Source organism: Amblyomma mixtum, chromosome 10 (genome assembly GCF_055824585.1).
Source record: "Amblyomma mixtum isolate Tamu chromosome 10, ASM5582458v1, whole genome shotgun sequence".
NCBI classification, from domain to species: Eukaryota; Metazoa; Arthropoda; class Arachnida; order Ixodida; family Ixodidae; genus Amblyomma; species Amblyomma mixtum.
The window spans coordinates 170,357,926-170,369,015 of NC_143021.1; the positions used below are offsets into that span (position 1 = coordinate 170,357,926).

Below are 11,090 nucleotides of genomic sequence, written 5' to 3' on the forward strand. Positions count from 1 at the left end.
AAGCCAACAGCCACAGAAACCAAGGGGCACAGGGGATTTTTTTTTATTAATTTATTTATTTGTGGTGTTGATCAATTTAGAATATTACTTAATATGTTATCGCTTAAAGCTAATTGATTAGAAAAGCAGAAGAAAAAACAACCACATGCCGCCGGTGGGATTCGGACGCGTAATTCGGAGGTCGTGGGTTCGGATCCCACCGGCGGCATGTGGTTGTTTTTTCTTCTGCTTTTCTAATCAATTAGCTTTAAGCGATAACATATTAAGTAATATTCTAAATTGATCAACACCACAAATAAATAAATTAATAAAAAAAAATCCCCTGTGCCCCTTGGTTTCTGTGGCTGTTGGCTTCTGTCATATTTACAACGAGCCCCTCATCCCCTTCCTTGTTTGCTATATATATATATATATATATATATATATATATATATGTTCCGGATGGGTACAGGCGCTCCCCGACCTGGTGACCGGTTTGTTATAGGGGAGCAGTCCTGGGGGAGGCTCCGTAGATCCCGCCGTGCCCTGGGGGGCGAACCCTGTTTCGAACAACCGCCTGAAAGGGCGGCGTGGTATGTGTTCATGTGCTGTCCTCGTGTTGTTGTGAAGCCCTCTTAAGGGGGATACCAAGGGATGTTCTTTCTAAATAAAATCAGTCACGAGTTTGCGCCCGTTCTTGTCCTGTTCTCGTCCGTGTCTTTTTATTTAGCGCAATTCCCTTGTTTAAGTATCTAGCGATGAACCTGTAGAGGTCGCCCAGGAGGCCACGTTTGCTTGACGGAGAGATGATAGCAGCAGGAGTCCGGCCGAGCGTTACCTTCTTCGCCTTCCTTGCGCGTGCTGAAACGGCGGCGCTACAAACAATTAACTGCCAGGGTGGGTGCGCTGCCTGTCCAGTGTCCTGAACGCACTCAGCTTTACAGACTCCATGGCTTTCGCTCTCTAATCAGGCTCAAGAGTAGTTGAAACGCAGCTAACTTTTTTTTATTTCTGCAGGTATCTCAAGGAGGCTATCGCTTGGGTTTGACCATGTTAAGTAGCGCTTTCGCTCTAACAAAGGAAAGGCGCCCTTCCATAGAACTTGTCGGAGTCGGTTCGTTGCAGATGCGAACAAAGAACTGCGCGAACGTACGTGGAGGGCTCAGACGCAAATACGCACAAAAACGGAAATTTTTCTTCGTGAATGAACACAGGCGTATATACAGGATGTTTTTTTCTAAGACTGGTAAACAAATCGGTTGATTGAGTTTTGAGGGAAAGAAATGCGCAGTATCTGTCTCACATATCTCGGTGGAACCTCGCCGTAATGGAAGGGAGGAAGGTAGGAGTGAAAGAATAAAAAGAGGTACCGTAGTGGAGGTCTCCGGGATAATTTCGACTACCTGGGGTTCTTTAACGTGCACTGACAACGCACAACACACGGGCGCCTTTTGCTTTCCGCGTCCATCGAAACGCGATCGCCGCGGTCGGGTTCGAACCCGGGCACTCCAGCTCAGTAGACGAGCGCCTTAACCACTCAGCCACCACGGCAAGTAAGACTGTACACAATTTTAAAAACCAGGCATCGCAGAAGACCGCTTTCTTCGCATTGGCATTGTCAACGGTGTAGTAAATCAGAATACTGCTAAGGTGTGCTAACCAGCAGGCTGGTTAACTAATACACGCTTCTCAATAATTAAAGGGACACTGAGGAGAAATTGAAGTTGGCCTGTATCGACAGAATACCAGCTCCTGATTACAAAAACGCCACTCATACTGACAACAAAGCTCTTGTAACGTAGAAAAGAGCAAGAACCAAAATACAGCTAGGTATCGCCGCCACAGGCCAAACTCGCAAGTACAAGCGTAATGACGTCATAGGACAAAACAGTGTTGCTAGAACGAATGGTTCTAGCAACACCAGGAACCGAGAAACCATGCATCACTGAGGCGCAGCCAATGCATGCGCAAATCACCTTGACGTCGCCAGATGGCGCCACGTGCCCGGCTGCTACGCGCGCTCCTGAAGCATCGGGACAAATCAGCGCCTGTTTTCCGGCGGTAGGCGGGCTCCCGGTATTCCGCTAGCGGTAACAAGGTACACGGTATGCTAAAGCTGTCTATTTGCGAGAACTTCGTTGACGACTTCGAGAACGAGATCCATCGTAACGCTGGCAAAACGCCAGTGCAAACGTAATCGAAGCGACTGTAGCGACGGCCGCAATAGCCGATAGATGCCTTCAACGTGCGGCCGGCGGTAGCTTTCTTTTCGGCTGCTGCTAGGCCGCACTGCAGGCCGCCAGAAATCACGGAGTCTGCGTTACGTCATGTGCACGTCATGTTTCACGTCTCTTAGTCCTGTGTCGTCATAGACGAATCCCAAGTTTGAATCAGAGCGGCGGGAAAAACTTTTTCAACTTCGAATCCAAATTTCTTAGAAATAAATGCATCTTTCGCTGCCGGCCAAGTGGCAACAAAGCCATGACATGCCAAACTATCGGATTTTACTATAAAAAAAATATTAATAGTGCTCTCCTCAGTGTCCCTTTAAGGAGCTTAACAGTAATTCATAAAAGTTAGCTAATATTGAATAGTTAACTTTTGTCGATTATTCTTAAGCTTCTGAATTATTGAGAAGCATGTAGCCCACGGTAAGTAAATATTCATATCAGTATAAGAATTTCAAAAATCCGGTTGCGCTTGGTGCTGTGGCCCACAAATTCAGGCTACACCGCACAAAATACCTGCACTTTCAAGAATCTTGCAAGCAAAGCAACCTCTCCAGTGCACGTAACTCGTCGAAATAGTCAGAATTTTTGAGCTGCAGTGCCGAGCATAACGGCGTTTACGAAATTCTAAAAACTGATATGCATATTATTTACGGTGGGTTACACACCTCGTGAATAGTTGAGGAGCCTAACACTAATAGTTAAAAGTTTACTATTCAATATTTGTTAACCAGCCTTCTAGTTAGCTAAAAACGCGCTTTTGTAACTCAAACAGGTATTGTCAAAAACAGTGCAGAGTGCAGTGCAGAGTCTTACAGTGCAGATTCACACGTGCAGAGAAGCCAGCCGCTGGGCACGCATTGGGCGGCACTTCCAAGTTTCGAAGACGCGGCTGTGCGGCGCGAGGCGAATGTTGGCGCTCGGGCAGCTGCCGAAATCTTTGCGATCTGTGGAACTTGTGCCGATTTCCGCTACCCGTGAAGTGTGTCGGCATGCTCGCGGTGTTTGTGTGATCGGGATGTAGATCTCCAGATACGCATGCAGCCTTGGACCAAGCCCAGAAGGGGATTTTGCGCTTGTGATCATAGCTTTCGTCGTGTCGAGATATCGTGCCGCCCCGAGGAACTGGTTTCGAGCCCAGAGTGTGGAATAACGCAGTGTGCTACTTCGACGATGATCAAGTGTTCTGGAGCTGAGCCGCCCCTTCGCTGCCACATCACTGTGCTGCTGCACACGTGTCGGCGCAAGCTGTCCTTCGGTCAACCACCCCTTGGCCTGGACGGACGTCACCGCTCAGCTATAAAAGGCTGGCTGCGCTGGTCAACGAGGGTCGTCATTTAGGAGTAATCCAGGCAGCCGCTAACCCCCTGTTCCTTCTATGCAGGTACGTGTTGCAAATTTCTTCTTGCATAAAGAAAGTATCTCTGGCTGCTGGATTGCTCCGTATTTGACGAAAATTATGTCTGCTGAACCACCATCAACGGTCAAGGAAATGGCAAAGGCCCTGACTGAGGTATCTGCTCTTTTTGATGCAAAACATGTTGAACTGGCAGATACGCTGAAAGCAGTGATTGAAACCGAGTTACAACCGCTCAGAGAATCTATGAGTTTAATCAATGAAAAGTTCGAGGGCTTCAGACTAGAAATGGTGGAGACGAGGAAGGAACTTGCCACCACTAAAGCAGAAAATGCAGAACTGAGGAATACCAACAACCATCTGACATCAGAATTAAAGAAAGTAAGGAAGCAGCTGACTGAAGTTCAACAATACAGTCGAAGAAGTAACTTGGAAATAAAGGGTGTCCCTGTGGTTGCTGATGAGAACCTCATCTCCACCTTGAAGATAATACCGAATTGCTTGAACTCTGAGGTCAGTGAGTTTGACATCGATGTCAACCACCGTGTGCCCACAAAGAAGAAAGGTGAACAGAATATAATTGTGAAATTTCTTTCCCGTACAGCTCGGGATACGTTTCTGAAAGCTGCAAAGAAGCAGAGACTAAACGTTTCTCATCTGGGATTTGAGGGCGACACGCCAATTTTTGTGAATGAGCATCTGTGTCCAGCAAACAAAGTACTCCTTGGAATTGTTACGCAAACTAAAAGTAATTCTCAGTAACTCTCAACTCGTTGATTGGATTGCCGATTTCCTCTCTGTCGTGTCCGGTCGCTGTGTTCAATGCAGGGAAAGACGCACACGGTACTTTAAGACTTTGTTTATTTAAAGCTGATGAGGGTGCGACCAGCGTCGACCGAGGCAGGAGCCGAACTGGCCGCCCGAAGAAAGGAGGGAGCGGAGAAGCGTCCACGGGAGGGAGTGGCTTCCCAAAACAGGAGGAGGATGCGGGGGCGCACCATGGGGGGGCATCTGGCGACAGCGTGCGACGAGGGGCAAGTGGTCGTTAGGAGGAGGATGCGGGGGCGCACACACACAAAAGCAATAAGGGGACACAACACTTCCTTCCCCCTTAGAAAGTTGCCTGGTATCGTGCAGGGGGTCGGCGCTCACGCGTGGAGGCGCGCTGGCTTTGTGCGCTCGGGGGAGAAACACTTGTAGGCTGGCTGTTGTTCGCTGTGTCTCCTAGGTCTGTCCTGGGCGAAGTCTCTTCTTCCGGGAAGAGGTGCCAGGCTATGTGGGAAGATGGTGCACGTGTTCTCTCCGCTGGCGGACAGCTCTCAGACGGCGTCGTAAATCTACGCAGCTGGTTGAGATGTCGGCGTGCTACTGTGCCATGTATGTTGACGAGCCAAGAGCGCAGGCCTATGCGTCTGACAACTGTAGCTTCCTCCCAGCGTGGCTTTTTCAGAAACTGTCGGGCGAGGACGCGCTGCCCCTCATTAAGCGTGCCGCAGCGCGGAATTGCTTTTTCTTCCCGGAACGTCTCTGCCTTTGGCTCGGGGAGGATGGCTGTGAGCTGGGTTCGCATTTCACGCTCGAACATCATTTTCGAGGGGGTCTCGCCTGTTGTGCTCTGAACCGTCGTGTGCTGCTTGAAGAGAAAGCGCGCAAGGCGGCGCTGCAGCGAGCCTGTCTGATCTCTTTCAAGGGCGCGTTTTAGCTCGGCTACGTAGCGCTCGGCTTGTCCGTTTGTCGCTGGGTGGTAGGGGGCCGATGTAACTGAGGAGATCCCGTTGTCGCGATAAAACTTGAGAATCTCCGCAGACACAAACGGTGTTCCGTTGTCAGATACTACCTTGCGTGGCAGGCCGAACGTTGCAAATAGTGATCGGAGGTTGTCAATGACTGCTGCCGAAGTCGTCTGTCCCATTTGCCTTATCTCAAGCCACTTTGTGTAGGCGTCTACGACCACAAGGAAAGTGCAGCCCTCAATTGGTCCTGCAAAATCAATGTGCAATGTGTGCCATGGTGTGTCTGGCTTTTCCCATTCTGGGACAGGAGCTTTCGGCGGGGCGCTCCGGCTGCTCTGGCAAGGCTTGCATTCTCGCACCACTGTTTCGATGTCGTTGTCAATTCCAGGCCACCACATGTAGCTTCTGGCACACTTTTTCATTGCAACGATGCCCCGATGTCCGGCGTGGATGAGAGACATAGCTTGTGCGCGTAGTTCTCTCGGAATCACAACTCGGGACCCAAATATGATGCAGCCGCGATGGGTGCTCAACTCTGTAGCTCGCCTGCGGTAAGCGTCGAAGTTGTCCCCTTTGAGTTTGTGCACGTTGCCTTGTTGAACAGCTGTGTAAACTAGCCGGAGAGCTGCGCACTTCTGCGTAGATGCTGCAACTGTGCCTGCTGTAAGCGGAGGTTCTGGCAGTGCTTCGAACATCAGAACGTCTCCTGGTGGAAATGGTTCGTCAACAGTTGCGTCTAGTGGCAGACGGCTTAGCGCATCGGCGTTTTGATGTTTACTCCCATTGCGGTAGACCAGAGCGTAGTCGTACGCTGAGAGTTTGATGCACCAACGTGTCATTCGCGGAGACAAAGTTGGTGGCATAGGCCTTTGTGGTCCCAGAATGCCCAATAGCGGTCGGTGATCGGTTATAAAGGTCACCTTCCGGCCGGCAATGTACTGGTGAAAATGTGTCGCCGCGTAGACGATGGCTAGCCCTTCTTTGTCAAGTTGCGCGTAGTTAGGTTCTGCTTGCGACAACGTACGTGAGGCGAAGGCGATGGGAGCTTCCCTTCCTTGCTCGTCAGTTTGCGATAGAACCGCGCCGACTCCGTACGGTGATGCGTCGCAAGCCAAAAGCAGAGGCTTCCTTTCGTCGTAGTGGCGGAGGACTGTACATCTTCGAATCAGGTCTTTCAGGGCATCGAATGACTGCTGATGGCGTGGCGACCATGTCCATGTCACATCTTTCCGAAGGAGTTGGTATAAGTCGTTGGCCACGGTAGCTCTTTGTTCCAAGAACCGGTCGTAGAACGTCAAGAGTCCGAGAAAAGCCTGTAGCTCCTGCTTGTTTGTTGGAGCTCGTGCTTCTGTGATCGCTCGCACTTTGTCCTCGGTAGGGTGAATGCCTTCCGCATCAATTCGGTGTCCCAGAAATTGCACCTCTGGCACCGCAAAACAGCATTTCACTTTGCTTATGCGCAAATTTGCGTTTGATAGCCTTTCGAGAACGAGCTCTAGGCGCACTGCATGCTCTTCAGTGGAAGTGCCACTGATGATGACATCATCAAGGTAGACACAAACTCCTGGGATGCCCTGAAGCACTGTCTCCATGAATTTTTGAAATATGGCCGGGGCTGCAGCTACGCCAAAAGGCAGTCGCTTGACTTTGTACAAGCCTTTCAGTGTGTTAATTGCCAATAATTCAGCAGTTGACTCGCTCACCTTCAGCTGCTGATACGCCTGGGTGAGGTCCAATGTGCTGAAGACTCTTGCGCCACGCAGTACACTGAATACTTCTTCAGGTGTCGGTAGCGGGTAAGAGGACGCTTTAGTCGCAAGATTGACGGTGCTCCGGTAGTCTCCGCAGAGGCGTATGGTTCCGTTCTTCTTGCGAACTACGACAAGTGGTGTGGCCCATTCTGAATGCTGCGTCGGCTCGATGACACCTTGCTGCTCCAGTTTGTCCAACTCTTTTTCAACTGAATCTCGGAGAGCAAACGGCACCGGCCTGGCCTTCAGAAATTTGGGTTGCGCGTTGTCCAACAACTCCAGTGTGACCGGGGGCCCTTCGTTTCCTGGAATCTCTTCCGAGAATACTCTTTCGTATTTCTCTTGCAGTTGCTCAACCATGTTCTGGCTCGGCGTCTGGTGTATGCCGCATATCATCACGCCTAGTGGAGAAAACCAGTTTCTCCCTAGAAGGCTTGATCCTGTGCCCTTCACAACAAGCAGAGGTAGCGTATGGGTCTGGCCGTTGTAGTTAACCTGCACGTTGGCAGAGCCCAATAGTGGCATTTTCTGTCCTGACCACGTTCGCAGGTGCGTGTCGTCTTGTTGCAGGGCGGGTGCGTCAGATGGCCATGAAGTTCGGAACGTGTCCTCACTGATCAGAGTACAGGCTGCGCCGGAGTCCACCTCGAACTTAATCAGCTGGTGATGTACGCTTACTTCTGTAAAAATCTTCGGTCGCGTGCCGAGATTCATGGTGTTCAGGTCGTACAACACAGATGGTGTTGCTGATGTTGTTCCATGGAGATCAGATAGCGGCGTATTCTCTGAGGCGTTGACGCTGTGATTAGGCTGGGAAGGTGACTTTAGCTTGGCAAGTCTCCGTTTCGTAATGCATGCTCTTTCGATATGCCCTCGCTTGTGGCAAAAATTACACGTGGCTGACTGGAATCGACATCCCTGGGGGTTGTGTTGGTCGTCACACCGCCAGCAGCGTTGTGCCTTTTTGACCGATTTTACAACAGAAGGCTTGCGCACCTGGTTGCTTGTCTGGTGTACCGGCTCGGTGTTCCGGCGAATCCCTCTCTGCTGGTGACCGGCGCTCTCCGCTCGAACGGCGATGTCGTAAGCTTTGCTGAATGTGAGGTCCTTCTCAGCGAACAGGCGCTGCTGCAGTGACTCGTCACTCAGTCCGCACACAAATCTGTCGCGTAACATCACGTCCAAGGGAAGCATGGTGGTGTTAGCAGAAGAAGCTGCGTCTCCCTCCTGCCCGGTAGCTGTTGTCGACAGCGTTCCAAAATTGCAGTCGGCAGCGAGCCTCTTGAGCGCGGCTACGTAGGCGCTCACAGTTTCTCCTCCCAGTTGATCTCGTCGTTGGAAGCGAGCCCGGCTGTAGACCTCGGATGGCCTTGGGTCGTAGTGCTTTTGCAGCGCTTTTACGATGTCGTCGTAAGACACTGCCGCTGGTGTGCTTGGCTGAATAAGGGCGCAGACAGTATCGTAGGTCTGCTCCCCGCACAGCGTCAGCAGGTTGGCCCTCTTCAAGGCTGGGTCTGTGATGTTGTTAGCTTCAAAGTAGAACTGAAGGCGTCCAACCCACGATGACCACGATGAGCCGTTGCATTCTGGTATCTGATTGGGAAACCCTCGCGTAGCCATGGCTTGTCAATAGCGTTGCGTAGCGCGGGTCGAATCCACTTTCTCGTCGCCACTGTCGTGTCCGGTCGCTGTGTTCAATGCAGCGAAAGACGCACACGGTACTTTAAGACTTTGTTTATTTAAAGCTGATGAGGGTGCGACCAGCGTCGACCGAGGCAGGAGCCGAACTGGCCGCCCGAAGAAAGGAGGGAGCGGAGAAGCGTCCACGGGAGGGAGTGGCTTCCCAAAACAGGAGGAGGATGCGGGGGCGCACCATGGGGGGGCATCTGGCGACAGCGTGCGACAAGGGGCAAGTGGTCGTTAGGAGGAGGATGCGGGGGCGCACACACACAAAAGCAATAAGGGGACACAACACTCTCACACCGCTCCCAGTCTGTTCGCTTCAATTCCGTCGATTCTTCCTTAGCCGATGTAACCTCAGGTGTTCCCCAAGGCTCTGGCCTTGGCCCTTTGTTATTTTTGCTGTACATTAATGATTTACCTGTCAGTATAACCTATAAGATCCGTCCATACGCCGATGACTGCGTACTGTACCACACTATCAACTCTGTTGATGATCACCTCCTTCTGAATGAGTCTTTTGGAATGTTCCGTGACTGGCGCAATACGTTGCAGATGAACATCAATTTCAACAAAACAGTTGTCATGTCTTTCACCAACCGCCTATCACGTTCTAATTACGACTATGGATCACTGCAAAGGGTACATGAATATAAATATCTTGGCGTCGTTTTTTTCCCACAATATGCAATGGTCAAAACACATCGATTGCATCACAGCTAAAGCTCTTAAAAAGGTAGGTTACTTGCGGCGCATAGTACGGGATGCTCCTAGAGAAGCCAAATTTCTCATGTACAAAACTCTAATTCGCCCTATTCTTGAATACGCTTCTAATGTCTGGAATCCATACAAGCAATGTGAAATCGATCAAATAGAATGTGTACAACGTAAAGCTGTAAGATTTATTTTTCGCCGCTACGAATTTCATTTCTCACCCTCATCTGCCATGTCTTCCCTAAACTTGAGCCCGCTCGCATCCCGCCGAAAAACTGAGTCCTTAAAACTTCTTCACTCCACAGTCCATTCTGCTAATTGCCTTTCAGAGGGTAAGCATATCTCGTTTTCAAAACCATCTGCAACCAGGAGCCATCACGATCTTAATATCCAACCTTTGTTTGCCCGCACTAACGTTTTCAAATACAGTTTCTTCCCGCGCACTGTGGAGAGTTGGAATTCTTTGGATGGTAACATTCGTGCATTATCAATCTCTGATTTTGCGTCGGCAATTGAGTCGTAGCACACTGTATATTGTTGTTCTCAGCGTTTATATTTGTAATGCTTGTAATGTACCCTTGTATGCGTGGAATTGTTCCACATTTTTGTACCCACTCCTGCTATAGCCTTTAGAATGGGGCTGCAGTATTTTCAAATAGATAAATAAAAATAAATAAATAAATTGGCATTGAAAGCAAAGAAAGACAAAGAATGGAAGTTCATATAGATATCAGACGGAAAAATTCTGTTGTGAAAGGTTGAAACCTCACATGTTCTTCACATAACAAGTGTAGAAGACTTACAAGTTCTCTAGCGCAATGACTGTTAGTATTAAGCAAATCGAGCAAACCTGGAGAGAAAGGGAAAACATATCCATTTTACATTGCAATATCCGCAGCATACGAAAAAACTTGGACCATCTTCTTGTTTATTTACCGCAGTTAACCATTACCGCAGTTCATCAAGAGCAATCCTGCCAAATTCAGGTGCCATCTTACCTCTCATACACGCAAATCCATCGATCACATCAAGACCGGCAAAAAAACTGTTCGCGACAAGCTGCAGATAGCCACAGAATTCAATATTTTCTTTCAGTCAGTTTTTTCAGATTCCCACCCCCGACCCTCTTGTTTTAACGGCACGAGCAGTGTCAGCCCGGAATTTATATTCTATGAGGGCATTGATTCAAAACAGGTATGGGATATTGTTAAGGATGTTATATGACTTGGGCAGAAGAAACGCATCACACCCTATCACCTTTCCGAACAGGTCGTTAATGAATTTAATAGCTACTTTACCAATATCGGTGAATCCCCCGCAAATCAGATCTCATCTAGTTCCACATCTCCTAACTTACTTATGGCTACCCGCAACAACTTTAACCTAAATGCAATCACAGTCGAGGAAATTATGTGTGCAGTAAGAACACTACCAGTTAATAAATCAGTCGGCCATGACGGTATTCCCACTGCAATATTAAAATATAACATTGACATACTGCGTAACCCACTATGCTATATATTTAACCATGCAATAGAGACAAACTGCTATCCAAAAATCCTAAAAGTAGCTAAAGTTATTCCTATCTATAAATCTGGAGATCAAAACGACCCAAGTAGTTATCGCCCGATATCGGTACTGAGTGTCG

The 11,090-nt window shown here is 49.2% G+C and overlaps 1 protein-coding gene across 1 annotated transcript; it reads left to right on the plus strand.

Annotated features, from left to right (window-relative positions):
* The first annotated feature begins 3,666 nt into the window (after positions 1–3,666).
* LOC149327722 (uncharacterized) lies at positions 3,667–10,256 on the plus strand. The gene is given in 2 exon segments (XM_089564057.1): positions 3,667–4,294; positions 10,126–10,256. Coding segments are annotated over 2 exon segments (759 nt in total).
* Positions 10,257–11,090: the final 834 nt, after the last annotated feature.